Raw genomic sequence first — 27,449 nt, forward strand, 5'->3', positions numbered from 1 at the left:
AAGATAAATACGAAGACTTGGATTTGAGACTCTTTGCACAAACCCTATCTACTATTCTTTAGGTCCTTTCTAACTTGTACGGGCTTTCCTTGCCCCTCATTGCCGGCATGCAAGCTTCGAAGCGATCTAAGTACTCTTCCAAACCGCCTTGGCCTTCATACAAACCCTGCCAACTATGTTGACCGCTCCTTTGATCGCCGCACCTCACAAGCGCCGTCCCAATATTCCCTATATTCCCACCTTAACGACGACTTACGGTACGCTTCGAGACGCGCCGTCAACACAACTCCGCAAAGCGTGGTCAATTTTTCATCTTCCGGCGCGTTAAACTTCCTTTGGGTTTTCCTTTGGGCAACATCGTGCGGCAACGTCGCCGTGCTCCTCGCAAGCCACGCTTAGCAGCGTTTCTATTACCGGCATCGATGTCGATGCCATTCGTCGTTTCTTGTCCTCCTCGCAGCGCTCCATACATTCTTTAGACATGACAAACGAAAATAAAACGGTTTCCACTGTAATCCAACATCTGCGCGCCTGCTAAAGAGGCGATTACCTCCTTACAAAACGCCTTTCGCGGTGCCTTCTTAGCGCATACCTTCTTTTCTTCCGTGGTATTTTAACATTTCAAGCTTGACTGCTCTGAACCTCCTTGTTACACAACAACAACAAACCGCTCACACTACACTCCATCTATATAAGGATTAATAACCCTTGATATGGGATACCGCATAAAGTCCTTAATGGACTCTTTTGCCCGATACTATTTCAAAGTGTCCTCTAGAATGTTTGACAAAAGGTTAAATCTTTGTATAAGTATATTGGAAAGCCCGTAATGATTTAGTAGGCGGCTTAAAATAGCAAAGTAGGGTTTGTGCAAAGAGTCTCAAATCCCATCCTTATTTTTATTTATTATTTATTAAGATAATGAATAATAAATAAAAAAAAAGACCCCTTTGGAGGCACTCTTAACAAAGATTTAACCTAAACGTCAACCATTCTAAGGCATTTTTTGGAAAGTCCCTTCCAGGCATCCTTTAACAAAGATTTAACCTTATGTTAACATTCTACAGGGGATATCGCATGAAGTCCTAAACGGAACTCCTTAATAGCCCACGTTGCCATAGTTATCACCAGCGCGCCAACCGTTCTGCTGGTCACACTCTTTCAGACCGCACTTTCATCGTACAACTCCTGCACGCCTCTTTTTAACCTGTCTATCTCCTCCCTTTGCATTTCTATGGGTCTCTTTTATCTTTTGCGGTCGGCGACAATTCCTTTGCACTGCTTCACTGGCTCCATATATATCAGTGGAACCAGTTCCCTTCGAGAGAAGGGATATAAATTAACCCAGATCACATGCCTGTAACGCTCCTGATAGTAGGACCCACCGGCTGCGGAAAGACCCAGTTCGTAGTAGAGCAGCTATTAGGACCCTTTAGATAACCGTTTCGACTACATCGTGGCTATTATGCCCCACCTACTTGAATAACCGCACCTGGACGGGCATAGGAGTGAAAGATGACGACTTCTTCGTAGATATCTTAGACCCTAAACGATTATCCAGCCATCTTAAGTTTTTGGCACAGCAATTCCCTAAGGATACGCAGACACTCCTCATATTGGATGACATCGCCTGTGGGGACGACGTAAAAGGTCGCACCTCCGAATTAGTGAAGCTCGCCTTAGCGGTAGGCATGGACAATATCACGTTTTGGTTGCTCTCGCAACAGCTTACCAGCGTCTCTAAGCCTTTTAGGGAAAACATAGGATCGCTTGTCGTATTTTATACTCCGAGCAAGTCTGACCTGGAAAACCATCTTAAGCACTACGGCGGTGAGATATCCAAGGAACGTTACACGAATACATGCGGCATTTAAAAACGCCACCAAAACATTCCAAGATGATCTTCTCTTTGAGGTTTCCGTATTCCATTAACATATATGGAGATTGAGCAGCTCTTAGATGAAGTCCCCACACAGTTAGACGAAAGTACCTTAAGGACAACTTAACATCCTTGTGTCTTCGGGGAATTGTAAAGAAATGATAGGTAAGAAACTTACCCATGAGCAAGTTAATAAGCTGTCGGAAGAGGAAGTCAAGAAGTTTCCATAAGAGGTACGAGGCTGCCCTTGCAAGTAAGACCACGGACGCCTAGCAGACTCCCGCTATCCGACTTGCCACTAATTGCTTGGACTTGCACTGCCCATAGACGACGTGGAGCAACTGCGGAAAGACATAAGCGAGGGGACTATGTTATCGCCCAAGAACTTAAGATAACATGTGGGTGGTTGTCTTTGAAGTGCGGTAAGTTTAATGGCAGTCGCCTTCTCTGCGGCACTTCACGTAGCTCAGCACGTCGACTGGAAGGATGGTACTAGGTTCCTTCGGAACATCTTGGAAGGACTTCAAGAAGGACAGAGAAGTCGAAAAGGTCTTCCAGGCAGCCACTTACTGAGGGTACCTGATCAAGTCGCCTCAAGTACTTAGTCAAGTCGTTGTCAAGTCAACCTCAAGTACTTAGTCAAGTCGTTGTCAAGTCACCTCAGTACTTAGTCAAGTCGTTGTCAAGTCATTGCCAAGTCATTGTCAAGTCGTCATCAAGTTACTTGTCAAGTCCTTCAAGTCCCTTAATATAAGATGAATGGCACCGAAGAACAACCACCCGTAGAAGATACCAAGATTACCAAGGCTAATCTCCGGCAGAGTCGCTGCCGGAAAGAAGCTCGCGGAGATGAATAAAAAGAACAAAGCCAAAAAAAGAAGAAAGGTGGAGGAAAAAGAAGAGGAATCCTTTATTAATCCGGGATACGTCCATTGGCGCGTTAGGAGTCGCTATAGCAGCAGGCAGCCTCTACTTACAATGGCGGGCTACGAAGCCAAAAGTAAAATTGGAACCAGCACATTACGCCACCTGTGGAGCCGGCTGTTAGAAAAAGTAAGATCCCTGAAATGGAATAATAACCTTCTCGCTTTGTAATATAATGTCGACCGCGTTGTTGAAAACTGTTGAAGAAGCAGCTATTATTACTTCCATCGTTGCGGGTATTGGTTGGGTAGGTAAGAAAGTGCTCAAGAGACTTTACTGAAGACCCAGCAAGAGCTTCGCTAATTTTGCTAAGATGACCGCTGCCGTAGGCGGGGCTATCATTGGTAAAGGTATTACCTACGGAAGGAAAAGTACCTGCCTAACATATAAATGGCTAGCGTGGTCGCAGGTGGAGTTATTGCAGCTTTAGCATTCACTGGAGCTAATTATGGTGGTCAGTATTTGGATAGATTAGTTAGAGGTGATCGCAGCGGAGATTTGGCCGCCGAAAGGAAGAGACACGACTTAGCGCTGGAGAAATATCAGCGAGACGTTGCAGCTTGGAATGAAAAAAGACAAGCTTACAGGGATTGGTTGGACAAGAACTACCAAGACAAAATGCAGGCAGACAAGAACTTTGAAAACACAGACTACGCCTTTAAGCTCTATGCACAAGCACCACCCCGCGGCACCGACGGGGTTAAGAAAGCCTCAGTTTAAGAATTACTACCAGCCTTCTAAGAAACAAAAAGACAATGAGCTGGTATTTGTAGGAGTCGCAGGGCTGGCCGGAGGCGTGGCTTTGGCGTATCTGCTCTAACGAAGGGGAACTGTGTTTCCTGAAATATATGATCGTCTTTTTGGAAAGCGACAAGAATGACTTTACCACTTACTTGAATCCTCCCATCAAAGCCCATAAGGTTAGGCTGGTTAGTTGCTCTTTGTACAATTCTTGGTATAATTTAGTCAATGCCTTGATCACTGAGCATAAAGGCGGCGGCAATTATCAAGGCGTATTGCTGCCCGATGGACATTACACACCAATCACCCTTGCTAAGGAATTAGCAAAACACGGTTATACGCTCACCACAGGATTGCCGCACGAAATGACCCTCAAACATAATATGCCAAACTATTCAGTAACTTTTGGAAAGTCTGACCCATTGGGATCTTTATTATGTGCCTCGGGCAAAACAATTACCGACACAGCCGTACCCGTGAAATGGAAAGTCGCATCCTCTTACGAAGTCTATTGCGATTTAGTCCATAGTTACAACAATGGAGAAAAGTCTTCTCTTATGTCCAAGTTTCTGCCCAAAGGTAATCCATTTGACTCAGAAGAATACACTCCCATTTCTTTAAGCTATGACTTGTCCAATTGGTAGAAAGCATAAACATCACCATCAAAGTGGACGGAAAGACGGTGGATTTTAACGGACGTAAGATCAATCTTGTCCTATCCTTCGCTTTATTCAAGCGAAGCGCGATTCTATTCATATAATGGGCCGCGTAGAGGACAAACTCAAAAGTATTTACTACGGACCTGAAGGCTATTGGAAAGGAGCGTCGGCCATCAAGAAACTCGCGACCCGCGGCCAGGGTATCAGATGAAACGGCTAAGAACTGGCTAAGAAAACAAACCCTCTGGCAGGTCTATCTTCCCGTGCCTAAGTACATTCCCAGGCCCAGCTTTACCGTAAATACCCCCAATGAAGTTCATCAGGCAGATTTGCTTTTCTTACCGCACGACAAGGTGAGAAGAAGACCTATAGATACGCTTTGACCGTAGTTGATATCGCAAGCAGATTACAAGGATGCCGAACCCATAACCAGCAAGGATTCTGGGGAAGTCGCCGAAGCCTTAGGTAGGATTTATAAGCGCGTCTTGAAATGGCCCAAGCTGCTGCAAGTGGATGCGGGAACGGAGTGCATGGGCGTGGTTACTAAGACCCTGAAAGACCACGACACTAAAATTAGGAGAGCCGAAGCTGAGTACCACAGGGGTCAGAGCATCGTCGAAAGATTCAATAAGACCTTAGCCGAGCGCCTCTTTGGGTACCAGTATTGGAAAGAGCTGGAAGATCCGTCCAAACGCAACAGGGAATGGACTCAGCGGCTCCCCCAGGTCGTCGCGGCTTTGAACAACGAGGCGGCCAGGGCTACGGGAATAAAACCCAGGGATGCCATAAAAAAGAAACACGTGGAACACAAGTCCTTCGTCAGAAGTTCGAGGGCGGTCGGACTGAAGGAAAAAAAGCTCCCCCGCGACATAGTGGTCAGATACCTCTATCAGCCGGGGAACTCGAAGGTGGCAGTAAGAGAGCCACGGATCCTAACTGGTCCCTGGAAACGTATGAGATTTCAAAGTCCGTCACCAAGGAAGGGCAACCCGTGTTGTATTACCTAAATGGCCCAAGTCGCGGATTTGTCAAGGAAGAGCTGCTCATAGTCCCCAAAGACTCAGAGTAGTGCTGCTCCGCGCGCCCGATTGCACTCTAGGCATGTCAGTCTTACATTGCCTCTACAATGCCCGCGTTTGTTATTTATGCGATCCACGGAAAACTGTTGATCGTCATTTGGGTCAAACCTCCATAGTAGAGGTATGTTACATTTGGCACAGCGTGCCCCTTTCTTATAGACGTCGTCCACGCATAGGTCGAACGTCATATCTTTTTCTTCGTCGTGCCGCTTGTAGCGAAGGAGTTTCTTAGCAATGTTCTCCTTAGCTACGTCCTCTGGCGTCTTATCGTAGCGCAGTTGCGGCCCCCAGGCTCTTTTCAACTGCTTGGCATACTCCACACGGCTTACGGCGGTGTAGATAAGGTTGCTCCAACACAGCCGCTGGTCTATGATCCATAAGGTTTCTCTTATGGTAAGCCCTTGCGCGCTGTGGACTGTCATGCAATAACCCAAGCGCCAGTCTGGATGGGAGGTTATTTTTTCCACCTTTTCTATGGGTACCCAGGCTTTATCATGCGTTACCGCATTTTGCAGTTGGATGTCGGTACCAGGTACCCAGACGTCTCTTTTTTGCATGCGGGTGTCGTGGGGTTTGTAGCAAACAGGTACGGGATGCGTAGGGAAGCGCTCTCGGTGTATATTTAGCAAATCCTTTTGTATGCGAGACTGTGCTGCGCGTTTGCTGCTCAGCACCAGATCCTTTGGATGCCATGTGTAAAGGAAGTCCTCGTATTTCTTCGCTCGTACGCGTTTGCGCAGTGTCTTGCATTGCTCGGCATCACTAAGGCCCCTTAATTCCGCTTTCAGGTTCCTTACTTGATCCTTGCTGCGGTAGTCGGCGTTAATTTCCTCCGCATGGTCTACGAACCCCTTTAGCCATTCGTGGGGCATCTCTCCGGCTATTGGAGGAGGCTGGCAGGGATCTCCGGCGAATATCACTTGACACTTTCCACGGAGGAATTCTACGAACTCCTGCAGGATTTCTAAAGGAACGGTGCAAATCTCATCCCAAAGTATCACCGGTGGTATGTCGTGGATAGCTTCCGGTACCCACTTTTGGCCATTCCAACGAAAGAAGCTGTGGTACGTTTGAGCGTCGTGGCCCATTTCGCAGAGTTCTCTTTCCAAACGATGCGTTGGCGTTAGCACCTTTACTTTTGGGAATAACTGCAGTACGCGCGTCGTCTTACCGCTGCCTCCCGTACCGTAAAGGTAAGAGAAGCGTTGGTAAGAGATTGGGTCCGCAACTGAAGGTAGAGGCTCTTTGGTAGGCGTTACGGTGCCCTGGGCGTGCTCGCCGTGATATTCTACGCGGCCTCTCCAAGCTTTGATCTCTTCGTCTTTGACGCGCCATTGGCCACTTTCCGCTAACTCGTCTTCTGTGTAGAATTCTTTCATCTTTTCTAAGACGTGCGGTTTCACGTACAAAGAATCCGTGGCTACACGCGGAATGTCTTCTTTGTCAAACCGCAGGAGCATCGCAAGAAGGTTAATGTGCGCGTAGGCTAACATGCTGGCACGCAGATGGTAATACTGTGGTCGATGGTCCTGGTAGTAACACAAAGCATTCCATTCGTGTAGTTTATCATCTACGAGGTAATCCCATTTCTCTACAGACACCATCGTTCCTTTGTCATGCGCGCGCTTTATAAGGAAGCTTAGTTCGCCTTCGTCTGTTATCAAGCGACGCTGCATATGTTTTTCTCCTTCTTTAGCGCCCTGTGTGAATTTACCTATAACAATCCGCGCTGTGAGGTTGTGCTCCGGTAACCATTGCGTGAAGGCGCTGTGACAAAGTATGGCTTCATGCGCTGTGTATTCGAGCAGCTTACGCTCTTCAAAGAACTTCAATAGGGGCACCGGTATCCATTCTTTCTCCTGCAGGTGCTTCCCACACCACGCATAGATTATGGGGTGCAGACCCGCTGCTAATTTCCAGGTGGTCAACCGTACAAACCCCGTTGCTGGGGCGTCGTAGTGACCATCCAACGCAACACGAAAGAATTGCGAGTCTGGATGCCCGTATCTATCATAATATTCCTTACAATCCCCCAGGCCTTTGAAGCTTGCGGGGTAACAGTGTTTCATATCCAGCGACACGTATTCGTCTTCATCGTATTCCATGTTCCACAGACCGCCGTGGCCGTGTTCTACGCAAGCTTTAGCTATGTCTTTGAACTCCTCCGGCGTGGATTTCCAACCGTTTCTTTTCTTTGCGGCTAAGAAGTCCAAACTGCGACTGCTAAGCACTTCGTCGGAGAAGTCTTCTCCTAAAGTCTCACAGGCGCTTTGAATGCGCAGCTGTTCCACTTCAGGACGATACAAAGTACCATCTTGGGTCATAAATTGACTTCCCTCCGCATCCATTAACCAAATAGAATTCTCGTGCATTAGTTCTGCAAGCGGCGACTCCTTGTAAACGCGCGTCTCCTTCTTCTTTGGGAACCTTAACTCCCTCCACGCATGTGCGTTATGCTGGTAAATTACGATAGGCGCACCCCGGCCCCCATACTTGTGCGTCCCGGAGTAAATGAAGCCGTCGGTGATGTCTTTCACGTGTATGCGCCTTTCTAAAGCAACCTCTAACTTCTTGATGTTTTCAATGGTGGCTCCTGCCCTACGAGTAGCATGCTCCCATTTCCTGATGGCTTCTCTTCTCTTCAACGTAAGCTTACCTCCCCTAGAGGAATCCTCGAAGAACTCTCTAACTAACTTACCCACGCAGTTACCCGGATGCCGCATTGGTTTGAGCTTCTTAACGTCCGGGTTCTTAATTTCATACGCACCGTAAATAACCACGGTGACCGGGTAAGCAACTTCGTAGAACAACATGTCGATGCCCACCAGCGCCCCAGGACGCGTGTCCTTGTTTAAAACGAACAGGTCCTTCCTGCCAGACGCCCGTATTGGATTCCTGCCCTTTTCTATTATCCACTCGCCGTCTAAATACTTTATAAACGTCAACTCCAGGCGGTAATTACCTTCGGGCATTAAGTCAATTATCCTTTCTGCTCTTTCCTCGCTCATCGTCTCATCTGTATCTCCCTCCATAAACGTTGTGAAGGCAAAGTCGGCGTCTAAGCGGTCCAGCACCTGAGTTCGCAGTCGGCGCACAGTCTTGTTACTAATGCTTTTGATGGTGTCCATCTATATCTAAGGAATATCTTATCCTCCGTTTGCGACACAAATATTTTAACCTTCGCAAACATAGCAGCAGTAAGGAAATCTTCGCGCAACATATAACGGGACACGGGTAATTCCCGCGGGGGACGCTAGTGCATAAACACGGGTAATTCCCGGGCGATTCCGAATGGTGATCGCGAGTCCCCCTTACTGCTGCTCTCTTTTCTTGGTTTTACAGGAAGAAGTGATAATAACACTAGAGAAAAACAATGTGATGCGAAAAACGAACGAGGTAAAAATATTCTTATTAATTCAATGTTAACTCTTATTAATTCACTTAACTTAAGCATGATAATTGTATTCCAGGAACTGAAGGAAAAACTAGAAGAAGAAGAAGAAAGACACCAAAGGTGTGTTTGTCAGTTTTTAATCAGCTCCCCTCTATTAACTATGTAAAAAGATGAAAAAATTCAAAAAAAACTACGAAACAGATAGGACCATGTGGCAGATAGTTAAGAACAGGTGTAATTTTTCAATGTTTAGGTCGTTAAATGGACTGATGATTTTTAATATTACTTTGTTTGTACATACTAAAAGAGTTATATAAATAGTTCATTTTTAAAATTTTATTTTCTTGGCTGCACCCCTGTGCATAATGAATCGCCAGCAATCATGGTATTATCTTTACTCTAGAATCGAACGTTACTCTATCATCCAAATGCTTGAGCTTGAAGAAAATTATAAGGTGAGTTTTAAATATTTTATGTTGTGAAAAAGCACCAAATTTAGAAAAATTCTCATGCAATGTTTTGACATTGGAATACAGATCATGGAAGATGAGTTAGAACAAACTGCACGGTATGAAAACTTTTGAATTTCTTTGACGTTTGCATCTTATTTTAAAAAGTGACAAAAATCGTTTTAATTTATTTTAAAAATTCTTGTTCATCCTAAAATATTTAATTATATATTAAATAAATATTTAATTTGATTAGGTTTCTACATAACTTTCATTCAAATTTTAATGCGACTTTTTTATTTAAAGGAAAGAGGATATCATAAAGGAAACGAAAAGGAGATTGGAAGATTTGGTGGAAAAAAGATCGAGGTACTTTGTCAAATAATGTTATAAAAAAATTAATTAAACTTAGAAAAAAATTCTTAAAACCATTTTATTTTAAAGAGATGAGAATCAATGGAAAGAAGAAAAAGGTGGAATGGGAAAGAAACTAGAAGAAATGAATGCAATGATAAATGAGACAGAACTAAGGTATAATTTTTTTAATATATATATATTTTTTTCATGGCAACGTTATGAAGTAATGAAAAAAAATTTCTGATTTTTTCTGAGCATTCATTACATATGGTTCCATAAGAATCATTTCATTTCATAAAATAGGCCTTAACCACTGTCTGTTTTGCTATAAATTGTTTAATATTGTTATTCATCAGAAGACAAAATAAATGTATTTGGATATAGACCTGAGGATACGTGGCTATCGACTTTCTAAAACTTTCTGCTCTTTTAATAATAACACATATTTTTTAACCTAATAAATTTCAAAAGCGTATTTGCTTTAGACATTGCAATAAATGCACTGGGTTGTGTCTGACATTCTCATTTTTATTTTTTTTATTTTTCTAAAATCAGGATGGAAAAAGAACTAGAGGAAAAGAAAGAACATATGGCAGAAATGGAAGAGAGGTATGTTTCTTATTAACAGCAAATCAGAAGAATATATTGCACAAGTATGTGTTAAACTCTTATTTTTAATTCTTTTTATTATTATCATTATTATTTATCAGAAAGAACAAAGAAGTAGATGAAATTAGAGAAAAGATGTCAAAGTTGGAAGAGAGGTATGAATCTTTTTAAACACATTGCTCAAAACTAGGCTGTAATCTTCATTTAAGTTTTCTTTTTTTTAATCAGAAACAAAGAACTAGATGCAGCAAATGAAAGAATGAGGAAGATGGAAGAAAGGTACTTTTTTAGGAAAAGCAAACCATTCAAACATAATAATAATAATAATAATAATATTTATTTATAAAGCGCAAATACAAATCTGTTCTAAGCGCTAGTAAGCAAACGACAAAGACAATATATTGCTCAAGTATTTCGTAAATTCTTATCTTTAATCCTCTTTTATTTTATTTATTCATCAGAAAGGACAGAGAACTTGTTGAAATCCGTGAACAGATGGCAAAGATGGAAGAAAGGTACTATCCTTTTTAAAAACGTTTTTTTGTTTACTTGTAAATACAGAAGAACTTGATTTTATTTCTTATAATTATTACTGTTAGGAAAAATACAGAAATTCAAGGACTCAAAAACAAAGTTGAAGAGATGAATACTGCAAAGAATGCAAAAATTGATCAGGTAATATAAGATTTTACTATCTTAATTAAATTCACTGCAGTGTTTTTGTTCATGTAAAACGACTTATAGTTATGAACTATAAATTAATGATATTTATTTATTTGTCTCACGATATTGAAGGTCATTTGTAGGAGAACTGCAACATTTCAACTGCATATTGTGAACTAGCTAGAAAATGTCGCACAAGCCCTATCAATGCATGTAAACATACAGTCCTAGAATATAAAGTTTTAAAATATTAATTAAGGTTTCATTTTGGTTTTAGCAATGCGCACATGTAGCCACACAAACACCAAGGAAAAGGAACATGGTCCAAAGATTATGGAGATGTATCATGGGCAGAGGCCACTAGTAGTTATTTTATAAGAAGAAGAATGTGTTAGGCAGCTCAGGATCTTCATTCTTACTATAACTACAAATTTATTTATTAAAGAGAATACTTGTCTACAATTCTATTCATATTTTCTATAAACAAAAAAGTCACAAAATACAACAAAAAAAGTTTACATTTCATGAAGTTGTTTAAAAATATTTAATTAATATATATTTGTAAATAGATGTGCATTGAACAGTTTAATAATATTAAAATGTTTATATATTTTTGTGAGGTATTGTTGTTGTTTACCATAAATTTTGTTTAACACCCTTACTTAAAATTATAACACAGTCAATCTTATATTTTCACCATTATAAGCACTAAAGTAGGTAGTTGAATCAAGTGTCAGGGAGATAGTCCAGGGATAGCCATTTTATAGCTAGGACCAAAAGTTCAGGATGAAGATGTGACCAGTACATAATATTAGAGGTTTCTTATGGGTGTTTATGGGTGAATAAGAGCACCCAGAACTAAAGGAAATTTCAATAAATTAGAGTATCCCTTTTACAGATGTGAATGTGTAGCTCCAGAAACTATTTATACCCCCCTCCCCTCCCCCTCACAAAGAAATTTGGAATTTCCGTGGGGTGGGAGGGGTCAGAGAAAGAACAAGATTCCTGAGTTTCTATGGAAGAAAATTGGAATTTCTAGAGGTGGGGGGATGGGATCTTTAAAAATAATTTCTCCATAGGGGGGGGGGGGGGGGGGGGGGTATGGATAATTTCTGGAACTACGCATTATATTTCTCTGTGAAGAGCCAGAAACCAGGCTCTTAAAGAAGCATCCTTTTTATATTGGTAGTGCAATAATTAAACCAGAGCAGAGCAATAACCAAGGTAAACACATTCACTCCTTCCCCAGTTTGTCAGCATTTCTATAGATTCTTTCAGCTATAAAGCTCCTTTCAAGCACATGCTGTACATGTATGTGAAAGATTTTAAGGTAGGTTTATAACAGCTATGGTAAGGTAATTCTTAGGTGCATGGGTGGGTATGCTAATTTCAAAGTTAATTCATATTATTATGGCTCAAGCGGATCCTTAAGTAGGAGCAGACCTTTTTCGTATAACATTGTTACCATATCAACCTGCAATAAAGAGGTATTTTTTTACTATGACCATTTGATTATGTATTAACGAGATAAAAAAGCTGAAAAATGGTTGCTAAAATTCATTAAAATTTACCTTAAATTCTGTGCTTTCGTGAGGAAGGTCATCTACCTTGACATAGTCAGGGAAGGCATTGAGGATGCTCTCTATTGCAGGTCCAGCCTGAAATCATGGAAAAATTTCATACTAAATGCTAAAGTAACTACTGCAAACCTCTGAACATAGGCCCTGGATTTACATTTGCCCAACATACCCTTTTTAGTCTAGGAACGATAGAACAAAAATAAAATCACATTATAATAGGGCTTTAATTTTTGCAGAAGGGCTTATTTTCACAGGTTTATGGCATTTTAACATTATGGTTAATGTACAAGATTTTTCGAGACAAAATTTCAGACCTCTTAGCTTAGCAGACTGTGCGCAAACCTGTTTAGGCCATTGCTCATTAAAATACTACTAAATAAATATTATTGACCATTCACAGGTAATTTATTGTACAAAATGCATTGTTCATGGCACATGCATATGCTAGGTACAGTATTTCGAGTCTAATAACAAATTCCATTAAAAACACCCATAATCTAATAACAGTCATGAATACCTCAGGATTAAATTCCAGTTTTTGTGGTTCAACTTCATGGTAGATTCTTGAATTCTCCATTGTATGGTAAACACACACACTGTCTTCCTCACTGACAAGCCTTAAATTTAAACATTTATTATATCCTTATTAATATTTTTTTTACAAACATTAATATTGAGACTTGTAAGCCCAAAGTTGAACAGTACTTTAATGATGCCAGTTCAATGGGACTGAATGCCCTTGCAACCACTACCCCCTCTGCCTCCCCTACCCCCCAGACTTCTCATTACCCAAAAAAAGGTTTTTTCATCCTTTGTTTTAAATTTTGATATGTCCAAATAATTGTAATTTATTTGACTGGTAAGGATTTCCTGGCCAGGCTCTGGAAACTTTTACAATCACTTTTTTTTGTTATACTAGGTAAAATGCAAGAACAGCACCCCGCACCAGATGTCAACAGATCAACTGTCAGCTCTTTGCCGACAGGGCACGTGCTGCTGATCTTGGTTTTTACCCTCTTGTTATCTCACTTGTATCGATCAACTAACCTTGCTATGCCTTTTCTTATTAATCTCACATGGGTTTCACTAGTGATGGTTGCAGTGCTGACAACCTTGTTACCATCCCATGTTGCACCTGACCCGATTATACTCTGGTTTATCTCATCTGAAAAACGATAACAAACCACCTTTTAGCAATACTCTGAAATGACCTCTTGGCTGATACATGAATCTAGACACTAATTAGAATTTTTAAAACTCTGATAAAACACTAGAAGTAAGGGTGAGACCTCCACTGACAATCACTGATGAAGTGTGATCCAAGAGTTCATTTTAATCAAACCTGAGAGGAAAATAACTATTAAGTTAACTTACCTTTATTGAGAACTGGTGGAAGGCAATCAGAAATAACTCCAATTGCCATCTGAAAAAATAAAGAAACCTTATCACATAAAGATTAGAGCTTTTCAAATACATGGAAAAATGGAATTCTCGGACTGATCATTTGATTTAGATCAACTAACTGCAGCTGTTGTAAATAAAAAAACAAGAGTCAATTAATATACTTTCTTGCATCGAAAGACAAACAAAAAATCCAAACGTACCTGGTCTGCAGCAGCATCGACAGGAGAATAGGTTACCAGTTTTGACATGAGTTTTTCAACTTTACGCAAGAATTCTGACCTCTCCTTGGTAATCTACAAGAGTCAAAACATTGCAAATCAAATTAGGAAAAAAATAACAGTATTAGTAATAATCTTATAGGACATGATAAATGCTGTTCATGGAAATGTGAATGCTGCTTGCAAGTTAATCAGTAATGCAACCTGTACTGGTCATTTATAAAACATAGTTAATACATGTATATAAGATATTATTATTATCTTTCACTTTATAAAATATTTGAGTTATAACATGAGCGCTGATTGGCTGACTACAGTGATTATATCAGAGGACAGAGACACTCTTGCACAAAATTGTTCAAAATTTTTTATTACCCGTAAAGCAATTATAAACAGATTGCTGATATCTCTGTGCTGTGATATAAACACTCTGGGAGCTCCAGAGCACTCCAGAAGCAAGACAAACACTCGGCTACGCCTTGTGTTCCTAAGCTTGCTTCTCTCTTCATCTATAGCTCACAGCATGTACAGAGACATGCATGCATGTTTCATACTCCTTAAATATAAGAGCTTACAGTATCTGAGTTAGCAACACCAATATAGTCCAGGTAGTTAAGCGGCAATCCTTGCCTAAATTCTGGGTCTTCATCAAATGCGGCTTGGAGAGCAGCAGGGACAAGCTGAAATTCATTTAACAACATTGTCAGAAGGTTGAGAATAGGAAATGCATTAAATCCATAGTGCTTTACTTACTTTTTGAAAAAAGTCTCCCCAAGAGTTCTTTTGATATGTGGACAAGGTGATATGAAGAGAATGGCTGTCACTTGGTGTATCAGCCTAAAAATTGATAATGATATCATCAACAATTCTTACTGCAAGTGCTTTCCAACCTTATAAAAATAACCTTATATCAAACCTTTCTGTGAAGTGAAACTGCCTCCTGATTGGCCCAGCTGATGGGTACCCGACTATTATATTGGTTGTGGGTTAAACCCCTAAACAAACCAACACTCTAAGGTCTAAAAATAGTGACCTTTGTCATGGATGACTATGTAAAATGGCAGTCATTTAAGTACCTACCATGCAGAGACAAAACATGGATGGCCACAAGCTTATCAGTGCTAAGTTGTGACTGTCACATGTCACCCTCTCTATTAATGAAGTTTCATGATTGCTATTTATTATCAATTAAAAAAGGTATAGGTTGCAAACCATGTAAAGATACCTGATGAATGGTGCCTCTGGGGAAATAGACCACATCCCCGGGTTCAAGGACTGTGTCAAGTATGGGTTCACCTATTTCATCTTGGCTGAAATTTCCTAATCAAAAGAACATTACACAAATACAGTTTCTTGCTTGATATTAATCCTGAGCAGCAAATCATAGAGACAAAAACCTCGTACTTACCACTTGAATATCTTGGCAGTGATTCTTCTTCAGATCTTTATAAAAAGAATTCAAAATTAAAGTGTTTTAAATTCAAGTAATCAGCATGAGTTTTTCATACAAAATCTATTATCTTCAGCACATTAGATCATATATATTATGTATTTTGCACTATAGAAATATCAAAATTATTAAAATAATTATACAGCTTCTCATTAATCCCATATAGGTAACTGTCCAATTATATTCTTAATTGGACAGGTCTTGTTGATATGGGATTAATTAGGCAGCTATATAATTAATAGGTAATAGGATTTCATTCTCCCCAATCAAGAAATAATAAGATCAGTCTACGGCCTCATCCAATTTTCTTCGTCCAATTATTTCTTAATTGGACAGCATGGAGTCCTATTACATATACTTATTTTATTTTTTATTTTTTTATTTGGCTGATCCAGGGGCAGTTACAATTGAGTTCCATGGAACCTCCTTTGTGAATATTAAGATCATGAATATTAAGATCCTTTGTCATATTAAGATCATGGCTTGTCCTCAAGATGCAGGAAATAGCATTTCTGGTAACCCCTTGGATTTCCCCCTATGAAATCCTGAAGGGCTACTGTCTCTCCTGTTACCTGGTAATATCTGATTGCCTAAGCTTGTATCAAAGTATAGCTGCAAGAGGTTTATACACACCTTGGATTATAAAGCCTCCAGTGCTTTTTGCCTTCAAGTTGAATGATAAATGCTTCAATGTCGTCATAATGAGGAGCAAAGCCTTGTGATCCTGGTGGCGTCAAATATCTTTCAAGGAAATAATAAGGCAACACTATGGATTAGTATACATGTAGAACTGCCAACATCTGTTAAACCAATCACAGAGCACCAGAATCACTGTATGCTCTCATGGTGCAGCAGCATAAATTTTGCATTCAAGCCTTCTGTTCAATCATTGCAAACATATACATACATATGTATACATGTATAGATCTCATTGACAAGCAACATCACAACTGTATGGAAACATTTCCTTGTGCTTACATGTTTGCACCAACAAAACATCCAAAGTATTCCTGTAGCAGCGACGTCAGCTTCCAGACAGACTGACTGAATGACTGAGGATTCAGGAGTCTTACAGAACAGTCATTCTAAAATGCATAAAAAAGCTTCATTAATTACAGCCAAGGCTAAAAGATACAGTAGTACATATGTATATCAGGTATAAGGGATTCTAGCTCCCACTCCTTTGTATTTTGCACCCCACTATAGCATGGTATACCATGAAAACCCTTCCCATGGATCAATTATCTACTAAACAATCTAATGTCCTCTGATTGAAAGCCCATCACTGGAACAGATAGACTAGCAAGGAAAAGTTATAATCTTTTACTTGACTAATTCATAATTAATATGGTATATTACCTGATAGAAGTCCCATACTACAGGAGCATAGGCTCTGCCAGAGGGGTTATGTGTCTCTCTCTTGCCGTCTTTATATGTCGTTACATCAATGTTTACAGAAAACCTAATATTATGCTGTGAAATTGATATAGACATAAAAATAATTACTATTTAGAACAATTATAAGAATGATGATAATGCAAATTCTCCTTCTACTAGTCCTCTGACCACATTAGGCCATGCTGCTAGTCCTAGTCTCCCTATATTACCAGGAGGGTGATCAAGTGGCACATGACCTAATTGACCAATCACAATCTGACGATAACAGGCAACAAAAAATATCACAAGAATTTCATAGTCGTCATAAAGAATCATTACTTTCCCCTCATATTCCTTGTCATAACCTCATATACTATATACTACTATCATAACATAACATATCATAACCTCATATACTATATACTATTATGTCCAAACACCAGCCTAGTTTTGATTTTCACCTTAGTAATAATCAATTATACCATTGAAGAGGTTAAATTTTTATGGGGAAAGACAGAGTAGCACGCATATATGTTCTGGAACATATCATACGATATAGAAAAATTAATATCATACCTTTCTTAGTATCTCATCCAATTCTGCTGTACTAAACCAGCCTTCATTATATGCCGGCTGGTGACGTTTGATCAAAAGTGGCTTTCTTTCCCACAATTCACTTGTGTAAAAAAGAAAAAGTATAGTTAAAGACTTGTTATCAATAATATTAAGCAAACTGTGAGTCTTGTCTTGGCATAAACTATATTTTTCAAATCCCTGACCTGTAAATTCTTTAGTAGCCCATATATAAACCTGGTGTAAGCAATCAATAAATTTGATGATTGATCAAAATCAATGATCTAAAACAGTGACGGAAAATGGACAGCATTGATTACGATTGGTTATATCTTTGTGATTATCAAATGACTGCCTGATACCAATCAACCTAATTATATCGATTGATATCGATTTAACAATTGCATTTCTGACCATCAATTTCATTGATTGCTAACACCAGGATATAAAGAATGTTGGAATGGAAATTGCAGACTGTTTTTAAGGCCCTGTCCACGTTATGCCGGATAAATTTGAATCAGAATTTTTATTTATCCGGTTAGACTTAGTGTCCTCACTAGTAAAGGCAAATCCAGAACAATTCACCAAAAACGTATTTTTTCGAATACGGTCTCCAAAGTGGAACAATTTGAAAATACCGGCTAGCCGTATTAGTGTGGACGGAGAACATTTCGTATCTGAAATTTTTCGAATACAATGACGTAGTGTTTGTAATGGGAACATGGCAGGAAGGCTTAAAATTCACAGCGGGCTCAATTTCAGCTTCGATGCACATGCTAAGATGTGCAATGAAGCGTTTTTGCCGCCTCTGATTGGAGAAGTGTGGATGCAAAACATCTTATCCATTTTTTTGTGTAGACGGAAAACTTTTTTTTCGGTTTTGGTGTGAAAGTTGTGGATTCAAATTTATCAGGCATTTCTAAATTTAGTGTCCCCCACCCCACCAAGCAGTAGCACCCCTATCCCTATCTGCATACCTGTACAGTATATACGTATTTCAAAATACGGTATAATTACCTAAAAAACTTCTTGGGTTTAACAGGACTTATCAACCACTTCATCAACTTTTCAGCCTCAGTCTCAGCTTGCCCTTCTAACATACTAATGGTACTTCCAATGCTACAAGAACTATAGGTATTAACAGGACGACTGCGAGGTATTGCAGAACTACTAAATGGACCAGCACTAGAGCTAGCGCCATCATTAGTGATCTTCACGTAGCTGGTATTTTCTGATTCACCACGGCTTTTTTTTTTAGGTATTGGGGTTTCAGATTCGCTGTCTTCATTCTCTTTTTCAGTGTCTTTATTAGCAGCACTCGAGGCCATGCTACTTGCACGCTTAGATTTCTTCTTTCCCGACATATGAAGACTGCGTCTCAGTTTGTTCGCCTTGGACAAGATACGATGTCCGTGGGACTTGCTCTCTAATTTTTCTGTAGAGGCATTTTGAGAGCTTTTGCTGATATTTCCCGCCTTTTTGCTTGATCTTCTTTTACTAGCTGAAGTTGTTTTGGGCATGTCTTTGGTGACTATTTCTTCTTGTGTCGACTCTGATTCATCGTCGTTTTTTAAGCCACTTTCAGCATTTTTCGTCGCGTTTTCGCGATAAACATCATACGCAGACCTTCTCTTGTTAGGCAGCATCTGCTATACCTTAAGTAGCTTGTATTTACACAAGAAAATCCTTGTGAAAATAAGAATTAACTTTGCGCGCTAGAAAACTGTTGCCTGATGTTTTGAATAAATTTGATTTACACGTGGAGGAGGTCAGCGGTTTCACAAACATTGATATTGGGCTTCCTGTGCGCATACTGGGCTTCCTGTGCGCATACTGGGCTTCCTGTGCGCATACTGGGCTTCCTGTGCGCATATGTTGGTCCCAAAGCGAAAAGAAGTAGTTCTAAGACTGGATTTTCTCTCTTTTTTCTTCATGAAAGGATTTAAGCAACGAATCCTTTGATAAAGAAAAATCCTCGTAAACCCTTTTTCGATTTTTCTGAGCAGTTGAACCCGGAAATACGACCCAGTTTTAAAAAGCTCTATTGGACTCCCTGTGTGGATCACTGAAGTAAAAACAAGATGGAGGACCGAACGCCTCAACAATGACATCACCAAATTGAGAAAATTTAGCAATTTCGTGAAGCTCTCAGAATGTCTACAAACGTATATCAGTATGATGGAGGTAATAGAAACTCTGCCAAACGCATTCACTTTTTTTCAGTGGGCTATATGGTCTTGCTGTTTGCGTCTTTGTTGATTTTAGAGCCATTGGAAGTCATTCCATATATATTCAAAGATTCCTGGTCGTATTCTATGCACCTTACATTCTTTCTCTACGGTATGGTGAACATTGGGTGCTACTTCTACGCTGTGGTTATGACTGATGTTTCCTGTGGGAAAGTTGTACCAAGTCCGCGACATGGAGTCAAAACTGGTTCCTTCTTTTGTCAATCCTGTCAGCAAAATTCCCCACCCAGAGCACACCACTGTGGGTTGTGTGGATCGTGTATAGAAAGACGTGATCATCACTGTTACTTTATAGCAAACTGCATAGGACAAGCTAATCTGAGTTATTTTATTGCAGTCAACATCTGGGCCGGTATAATAGCAATCTACTCTGTATCCATCAACCTTATCTATCTTAATCACCACATCATACCCTTGTCACCAATCACAGTAGAAGGAATTCTACAACTTGTTCCTGTGGTTACAATTTACAAGTATTGTGTAGGCGGCATAGCATTGTTCCATTTGATTGTTGTCATAGTAACCTGGATGACGTTTGTTCAAATTCTCGTCAGTTTCACATGTAGTGGTTTCCAAGCACGGCTACTAGTCACAGGACAAACTACATATGAGTTCAGTCATCAACTGTTAGCATATGACAAAGGATGGCGTAATAATTATGAAGACATCTGCGGAAAGTACTGGTATATTTTATGGTTGTTCCCAACATGGCCTAGAAAGTCTAGAAAGGTTGACGGCTCAGAGGAAAATGGCTATTATTCTGGAAAGGAAGACGATTACCCCAGGAAAGTCATTTGACCGACAGTAGAAACAATAGACCCTTTATCTTTGACATATTACTTACTCATATCAGGCTGTGCATGATTGACTTTGCATAAGGAAGACACATGAATATAGATATACAATCACTTAAACCACTTTTTTGCCATTACAGAACATGTATCATTCCCTAGAGTATCATTTCTTTGTTTATTTCAGAAGACATATGAATATAGACAACTTAAAAGTTAAAAAAAAACTTTAAAAAGTTACTCAAAAGTTGTCTATATTCATGTCTTCCCAAATAAACAGTCAACTGAAATTGGAAAACATCACACCCAAGGTAAAAAGTTCTTTTGCTGTGATATGTACCTGAAAAAAAACGGCAAAAATATCAACTTCTTTCCAATTTGACCATGCAATGAGGGCCACAGGTTTGTTAGGCACTGGTTTTTAAGTCCTACCCTTGTTAAACATATGCAATTTATTTATTTAATTTTAAAAAAGTGAGTGCAACAATGGTCAAATGACTGACACAAGATTTTCCTATTTTGTTTTATTCAGTAAATATATTACTAACACTTTTACTTTGCACATATCATTGTAGTCAATGTTCAATATATTAATGTCATTCAATCATACCGTTATGTACTTATTCAGCAATAGACCATTTCACAGATCCCACAGCTCAACCTCAGCCTCTTCAGCATGTAATATATACAGTCAATTCAAAAAACGTTGTCGTCGACCGGCTCAAGCCTACGCGACTCGACCGAAAGGAATATGGGTAAAAATCACTGAAGCGGTTAAATATTCGTTCTGAATTAATTGTTACCGCTAGTAATAAGATAATAATGGCGAGAAACAATCCATCAAATGCATGTCTTCGGGTTTAGGTGAAGAAAAACAAAGTAGTTATGATTCAGTTCACAATTCCGAAAATATGAAGGCATTAAAAAACGTCTCCTTCAACACTTCCCGCTCGCCTACGAAGGTTCGTGCTGTAAACCAGGCATAACTAGTCAGATAAAATTATGGAGTCAACTCGGCTTCAATGATTACTACCCAGAGTTCCTTTCGGTCCAGTCGTGTAGGCTTGTATTGTTCGACAACATTTTTTGAATTGACTGTATTCTTTAGAAATTGCCTACAACCTGTGAAATCTTTAAGTGCTTCAATAAATTGTTCGTTGATGTGTAAATTCCTTTTATTACTGCGGACTGTAGTCAAATTCTAAAGAATAATTACACGCTGATGAGGCTGAGGTTGAGTAATGGGATCCGTAAAATGGCCTATTAATCATTATCTCAAATAAATTAAATTAAACTGGTCGAAGATGTGTCAAACCCTTCAATACACCATAGACTAGTTTACAAGTATGTACAATTATCAAACCTTAAGATTTTAGATTACAACGGCATACTATTTGTATGCAAAACTCTCAAAAATATTTATAACACAAATATATTTAACAAATAAAAACACGATTCTAATCCAAAAGAATTTACATCTATTTTTTCGTTAAGTTAAAGCTAATATGTATTACATACATTGAATATGTAGAGTGATTTGATTTAACTCCTGACACATCAAATGAAAACAAAAGGGAAAAAGTATGAGCAATGCAGTACAATGAAGGGTTAAATGAAATCACTCTATAGCTAGAGACCAATGTGCTAAAATAATCCTAAGCTCCATTAATGCCAATCTCTTTCTGTACGTGTACCATATTTTGACACCATCATCATAAGAGATCCAGCAACCTCGATACAATCTAGAAGAAATAAATCGAAACCAGAATTTAATAATTTGTGATAAATTGACTCTGTTGGTTGTAGGTGATAGTAGGTATTCTGAATGTCAACTTTGGCATTGTTGCATTTGTTTTCTGTTTCATTACTTTATGATTTGTATAGAGGCTTTGCACCATCACATGATGACAGATGGCAGGAACGATATTATCGTTTTTCATAAGAAAGAATTCCACGCCCAAGAGCAAAGGGATTTTATCTAACCACAGGCAGCCCAAGCTGTATTATGAGCGTGGGCAATTGATGGTGCAAAACCTATATTACGATATTTTATGATGGACAAGACCAAGATGGCTGACTGTCAAGAAACCAGTAGCATCAACATGTAATGCTCACCAAAGCCTTCTCTGCTACTCGCCCTTTGCGGCTTTTTAGTCTAGCAATAATTGCAGAAATTGAAACCATAGCCATGTACAGTCCATTGACACTTCTAAAAAAACAGAAAATATTGAATACATGTAAGCAAAGAATACAGTTATTTACAGTTGGGGATCATATCATTTCTTGCTAGCTGAGTATCTGGGATGTTATATCTGGCTTCCATGTGTGGGAAAATTTACAATATGCTATCAAAATCCTCCACATGATTTTGACAACTGCTGTGCCATGTGCTTCTGTCAAGCATAATGTAATAATATAATCTGGTTAAAAACTGGTTTTGGTGGTATATCAGAAGAAATTTTCTACATCAGCAGAGTCTGACCCGCCTCCCAACCTAAAAAAGGGAGAGAAAGAGGAAAGGAAGTACTGTCACAACTTAGATTGACTTCTCCACCTCTTCTAGCTTCTGCCCTTCCAATAGACATGGGTGGGTAATCCCAAAGAGAGGAGAAGTTTCGTCTTTGTTTGTCACTACATACCTACTACATCTTTGGTGCTTAGGGTCATTGCCTTCACTAGTAGCTGCCTTCAGTTGTGTCCACCATCTTTTAATCATCTCTCGTACCATATTTAATGCTACAACAATATAACTAGAAGACGACACAAAAAATTAAGTTCATAAATAACACTAGTATATTCCTTAAGGAAATGGGGGAATCACTATATATGATGGTCATGGCAGAACTTACTCTTCAAATTTTGAAGCCAACAGTCTTTCTAGTGCTGGTAACATCTCAAGACAAGCACCCATTGATAATGCCTGCCCTTCAGGTGCATTTTCTTTTACTCTAGAAAACGTTAAGAGTGTAACTTTAGTCTTTGTACAGTAGCTTCTTATCCAGGGTTCGTGCCGAGGTAACCACTTAAAATTCAAGGACTATTCAAGGAGTATACAAGGACCCAAAAATGAATTTTCAAGGAGTATGTTCAGTTGACTATGCCAAGGTTTTGCACTGTGGTTGCACATGGCCGACTTTCAGAATTTCCGATCTTTTTGACTAGATCTATTTCAGAACCATGCAAGTAATGATCAAAGCAAAAATTCAAGGAGTTTTCAAGGAGTTTCACTAAAATCGTAAAATTCAAGAGCTTTTCAAGGAGAGTTTAAGGAGTAGCAAGAACCCTGTTATCCCTTCCCAAGGCCTCTCGCCATGAGCCCAAAAAAGGAGGTGTTATCTTTAGCTGCAGAAACTCATGGTCAGCATTGTTATACATTCTAACATGATATTTTCTCACCTGCTTGTAAGAAGTGGCATAACATCAACTAACAAAGCATCATCTTTCAATCTAGAAGTCAAACAATAAATGAATGGACTACATCTTGTGAACAGGTAGCTTTTTTTGGCCAAAAATCACATTTAAATATGATTTTTCATCATCTTTTTCCAAAGTACTTACCTCAGAACATACTCCAAAAAGGCATTAGTGTCCTAAAACAAGAGACATTTAGAATGAATTTTGGCTGTGATTCAAGAGTACTTCAAGCTTAATTACCAGGATTAGTATTTGTGTGGGTGGGATACCTGTGGTGATAAATTGTCGAAAACACAGGTATCCCATCTACACAGATAGTGAGCATGGTAAGCCTGTGGTAATAATATAGCATGTGACTATCCCTACCTTATGCCATAATGTCTCAGCAGCTCTTAGTCGCAGTAAACGATTGGTCAAAACACTCATCATAGCTGGATGGCTGTTCATTAACTGTTTGAAAAAGATGTCAAGATATTTTATGAGTCTATGCTTAAATGCGTAAACTTGTTACAACTTAGTTGGGGCTCAAAAAAATGGCTGGTCAAATATGTTGCTTGTCCAGTTAAACACTTCTTAGGCCAGTCCTCTTGACAGGTACATGTTGATCAGTCAGATGTTATCAATCATCATGTTAGGTCATTCAACTACATGGTTTAATGTAATGGCTAGTCAAATATATTGCTTGTTCAGCCACACATCTCTTAGGCCAGTCCTTGTCCAGCCAAACACCAGGCCAGTCCTCTTGACTGGTCAAATTAACTGGTAACATGTTGTTCAATACAACATGGCCATTCATCATGTCAAGCCATTGAGCAACTGTTGATTTTAGCTCTGTAATGTATGCAAAAGTCAATTACCTCTAATGCTTCGTCTTTAGGTTCATTTGAAACACTCTTTTTTCTTAAAGCACCTATAAAAGAATGACTCAAATTAAAGAATTATCAACTAACAAAATATACCTTAAGTCACAAATAGTGGGTTTGCAACATCACATGCTGGCACCCATAATACAGCCTGGGCTGCCTGTGGTTAGATGGCAGAATAATAAAATCCCTTTGCTCTCGGGAATTGAATTCTTTCTGATGTAAAATGATTGTACTGTTCCTGCCATCTAACATGGCTATCGTCACATGGTGTTGCAAAACCTCTATTTAACAATAATGGTAGAAAGGATATACCCCTCTCCCCCAATTTAAAATTCTCTTACTTTCACATCCCCATAATACTTTGCGCATTTGGGGGGGTAACCAGAGGGTAAAAACCCACTTATTTTACTGAAGGCTGATTAGACAATGTTGGAAATACCTTGTTTGGCATCCAAAAATAAAGTGAAGAAGTAAAAAACAGAAAAAGATAGAAGCTTGAAGACCTTTAAGGTAAATTTAAAACATTTTTTTCGTAAGTCAATACATTTTCCTGTAAGACCAAAACTCTTGATGATCTGTACACGCAAAAATAACTTGGAATAAACTGATAATCAGTATTGTACAGATAAAAGCAGGTATTGTATAAATTCAATTAAGAAACCTTTCAATTTGGGACAGCTTTTGATTGGTTACCCCCCAAAGACGCAAGGCATTATGGGGATGTGAAAGTAGAGAATGGACAGTGTACTGATTCAAGGGTATAAAAAAATGTTAACCATATAATATGCCGAGATAGATGAAATATAAATTAATTGAATGTACCGTCTTCCTTTACATCTGTAGTTTCTTTTTGTTCTAAGACAGGCTTGATTGGGACTCTCTGAAATACAATTAGAATTAATTTGATTTTTTAAAAATCTAATTTAATGCATCACACTGATGATCACACTGATAAGCTAGAGCAGGCTCTTCACCAACCAGAGTCGACAGTAATGATATAAAGGTATATGGCATGGATCTGGGACCTTAGTATCATGGTCAGTAGTAGAATACCAAAGAGTCAGAGATTCCTTGCCCTTATTTACTGCTGTGCAAACAGTCACTAGCTATGTCAAAATGTTGTTATGACATGAGATAAACTGTGAGGGGGTAAAGGTATGTCTGTTCCTTGGGGGTGGGAGAGGGGCATTGTGTTCTGTAAGGATTGTCTGCTTTAGAAAAATATCTTCAACAAATCCACCAAGTTAGTCGTCCAGCTGACTATTACCCTAAAGGTGATAATATCATTCAATAACATGCCGTTGTGTAGTGCTCAAGTATACTCACCTCTTCTGGAATAGGTTGATTTACATCTCTATTCCTTAGTGGTCTTTTAACATTGTCGTCTAAATTCATTCTGTAAAAAAAAAATAACAAAAAGAAAGAAAAAAAGGTTCATTAACTGATAGCCTTTCCCATTACTTATTTATACCCACAGATTCTGCATCTTCAACAGTGTTTTCAAGATAGCTAACCTCAAAGGAATCAAATTCTCTATGCCAACAGGTTGTACTTGGTCTATGTGCTTTTTTCCTCTAATCTGTAAACAGTAAAAATCACAGTACATCACTAAACCATGTTTCTGTGCAACAGTATATCAAGGAAGTTAGCTTTAAAGTAAAAAGATAATGTTTTGATTTCTCAAAAAGTAGAAATCGTTATTACAATGCATATTTTTGTACAACAAAAGCATGCCCAAAATCTAATTTACCACAAAAAACTCTACCACAAGGGCAGTAAAGGTCACTGATTTCCCAAAACATGGGTTTCAGACGAAGATATTAAATAATTTGGTTTATTTTTCAAGTGAGTTCATTTGGTTTTAGACATACTTCATCACCATATTCATGAGTCAACTGACGCTACGACATTTACACTCTCCCTGGAAAACATCTTATTATATTAATATTTTTCTTTTAAAAAATTGTGCGTTTAACATTTACGAAATAAGCCACGAATAAGGCTTGTTTTAGAAAATAAGATAGATGAGTAAGACAGAAATACTAGTAAAGAAAGAAATGTTTACGATTTGAAGCAAAAAAAAGAAAACGCAAAGCTTATAAAACCCGCCCGAACACAAAAGATAGAACACTAAATGTGAGAAAATACCTCTCCGTTTTCGTTCGATAAACCATTTTCTTGAATTGAGTGATTATTTTGCTTGTTTCTGATTTCCTCGGAAGTCCATTTGTATCGAGAAAGAGCCCAATCGTAGTAAAAATGCCCAACGTTGTCAACGCTAGCGCTTCTTTTCTTTAGTGAGGCCATTTTGAATTTAAAGAAACCAAACGATCGAACCGCCAAATGGGGATATCACCAACAGCCAATCACAGCGCTGTATTCTAATATATGCACATTGCTGTAAAATTAAGGCTTGTATAAATTATGGATAAATGAATAAATTAAAGAAGAAAAACAGACTATTTCAATCTCAGTTTCTTAAATTAAGTTTCTGGAATTTATTTTTTAATAAATAAGCGACAATTGCTTTCAAATCGTAGCAGGACACTACTAAAGTCACGTTTACACTGGCGATTTTTGCGGCGATTTTTGCGGCAATTTTCGGAAATATGAAATCTTTTGTCTCATCCTTCAAAAGAGACATTCGTCTAGGAAAATCTTTGTATCCTGAATTAAACTTTACAAGTAAATTCTTTGCCATCATTTATTATGGAGAAAATCGCAAAAAAAAAATCGCAGCAAAAATCGCCGCAAAAATTGCTAGTGTAAACGG

General features: G+C 38.9%; 4 protein-coding genes across 4 annotated transcripts; 2 read left to right on the forward strand and 2 right to left on the reverse strand.

Moving 5' to 3' along the window:
- The first annotated feature begins 8,414 nt into the window (after positions 1 to 8,414).
- On the forward strand, positions 8,415 to 11,333 carry LOC116307037 (uncharacterized). Its single transcript, XM_089040941.1, has 12 exons — positions 8,415 to 8,678; positions 8,753 to 8,796; positions 9,080 to 9,131; positions 9,213 to 9,244; positions 9,432 to 9,494; positions 9,570 to 9,656; positions 10,038 to 10,091; positions 10,193 to 10,246; positions 10,320 to 10,370; positions 10,553 to 10,606; positions 10,691 to 10,766; positions 11,032 to 11,333. Exons 1-12 carry the CDS (start codon positions 8,574 to 8,576, stop codon positions 11,116 to 11,118), a joined length of 759 nt encoding a protein of 252 aa, XP_088897067.1. The 5' UTR covers positions 8,415 to 8,573; the 3' UTR covers positions 11,119 to 11,333.
- A 521-nt stretch (positions 11,334 to 11,854) lies between these two features.
- On the reverse strand, positions 11,855 to 19,081 carry LOC116307035 (ribosomal oxygenase 1). The gene is made up of 15 exons (XM_031717176.2): positions 18,374 to 19,081; positions 17,360 to 17,459; positions 16,766 to 16,879; positions 16,385 to 16,491; positions 16,040 to 16,147; positions 15,365 to 15,399; positions 15,182 to 15,276; positions 14,710 to 14,793; positions 14,532 to 14,636; positions 13,939 to 14,031; positions 13,709 to 13,757; positions 13,382 to 13,499; positions 12,852 to 12,951; positions 12,326 to 12,412; positions 11,855 to 12,228 (listed from the first exon to the last, which is right to left on the reverse strand). Exons 1-15 carry the CDS (start codon positions 19,000 to 19,002, stop codon positions 12,163 to 12,165), a joined length of 1,890 nt encoding a protein of 629 aa, XP_031573036.2. The 5' UTR covers positions 19,003 to 19,081; the 3' UTR covers positions 11,855 to 12,162.
- Positions 19,082 to 19,236: 155 nt separating this feature from the next.
- Positions 19,237 to 22,172, forward strand: LOC116307036 (putative palmitoyltransferase ZDHHC24). Its single transcript, XM_031717177.2, has 2 exons — positions 19,237 to 19,540; positions 19,622 to 22,172. The coding sequence occupies exons 1-2, from the start codon at positions 19,510 to 19,512 to the stop codon at positions 20,401 to 20,403; spliced, it is 813 nt and encodes a 270-aa protein (XP_031573037.2). The 5' UTR covers positions 19,237 to 19,509; the 3' UTR covers positions 20,404 to 22,172.
- LOC116307027 (katanin p80 WD40 repeat-containing subunit B1) lies at positions 20,906 to 26,997 on the reverse strand. The gene is made up of 12 exons (XM_031717170.2): positions 26,825 to 26,997; positions 26,191 to 26,255; positions 26,003 to 26,072; positions 25,499 to 25,556; positions 24,668 to 24,720; positions 24,177 to 24,260; positions 23,955 to 23,986; positions 23,793 to 23,843; positions 23,246 to 23,344; positions 23,036 to 23,146; positions 22,512 to 22,605; positions 20,906 to 22,138 (listed from the first exon to the last, which is right to left on the reverse strand). The coding sequence occupies exons 1-12, from the start codon at positions 26,981 to 26,983 to the stop codon at positions 22,109 to 22,111; spliced, it is 906 nt and encodes a 301-aa protein (XP_031573030.1). The 5' UTR covers positions 26,984 to 26,997; the 3' UTR covers positions 20,906 to 22,108.
- Positions 26,998 to 27,449: the final 452 nt, after the last annotated feature.

Source organism: Actinia tenebrosa, unplaced genomic scaffold, assembly GCF_029948245.1.
Source record: "Actinia tenebrosa isolate PJP-AT-01 unplaced genomic scaffold, QUT_ActTen_1.0 PGA_scaffold8__29_contigs__length_14323225, whole genome shotgun sequence".
Classification (NCBI taxonomy): domain Eukaryota; kingdom Metazoa; phylum Cnidaria; class Anthozoa; order Actiniaria; family Actiniidae; genus Actinia; species Actinia tenebrosa.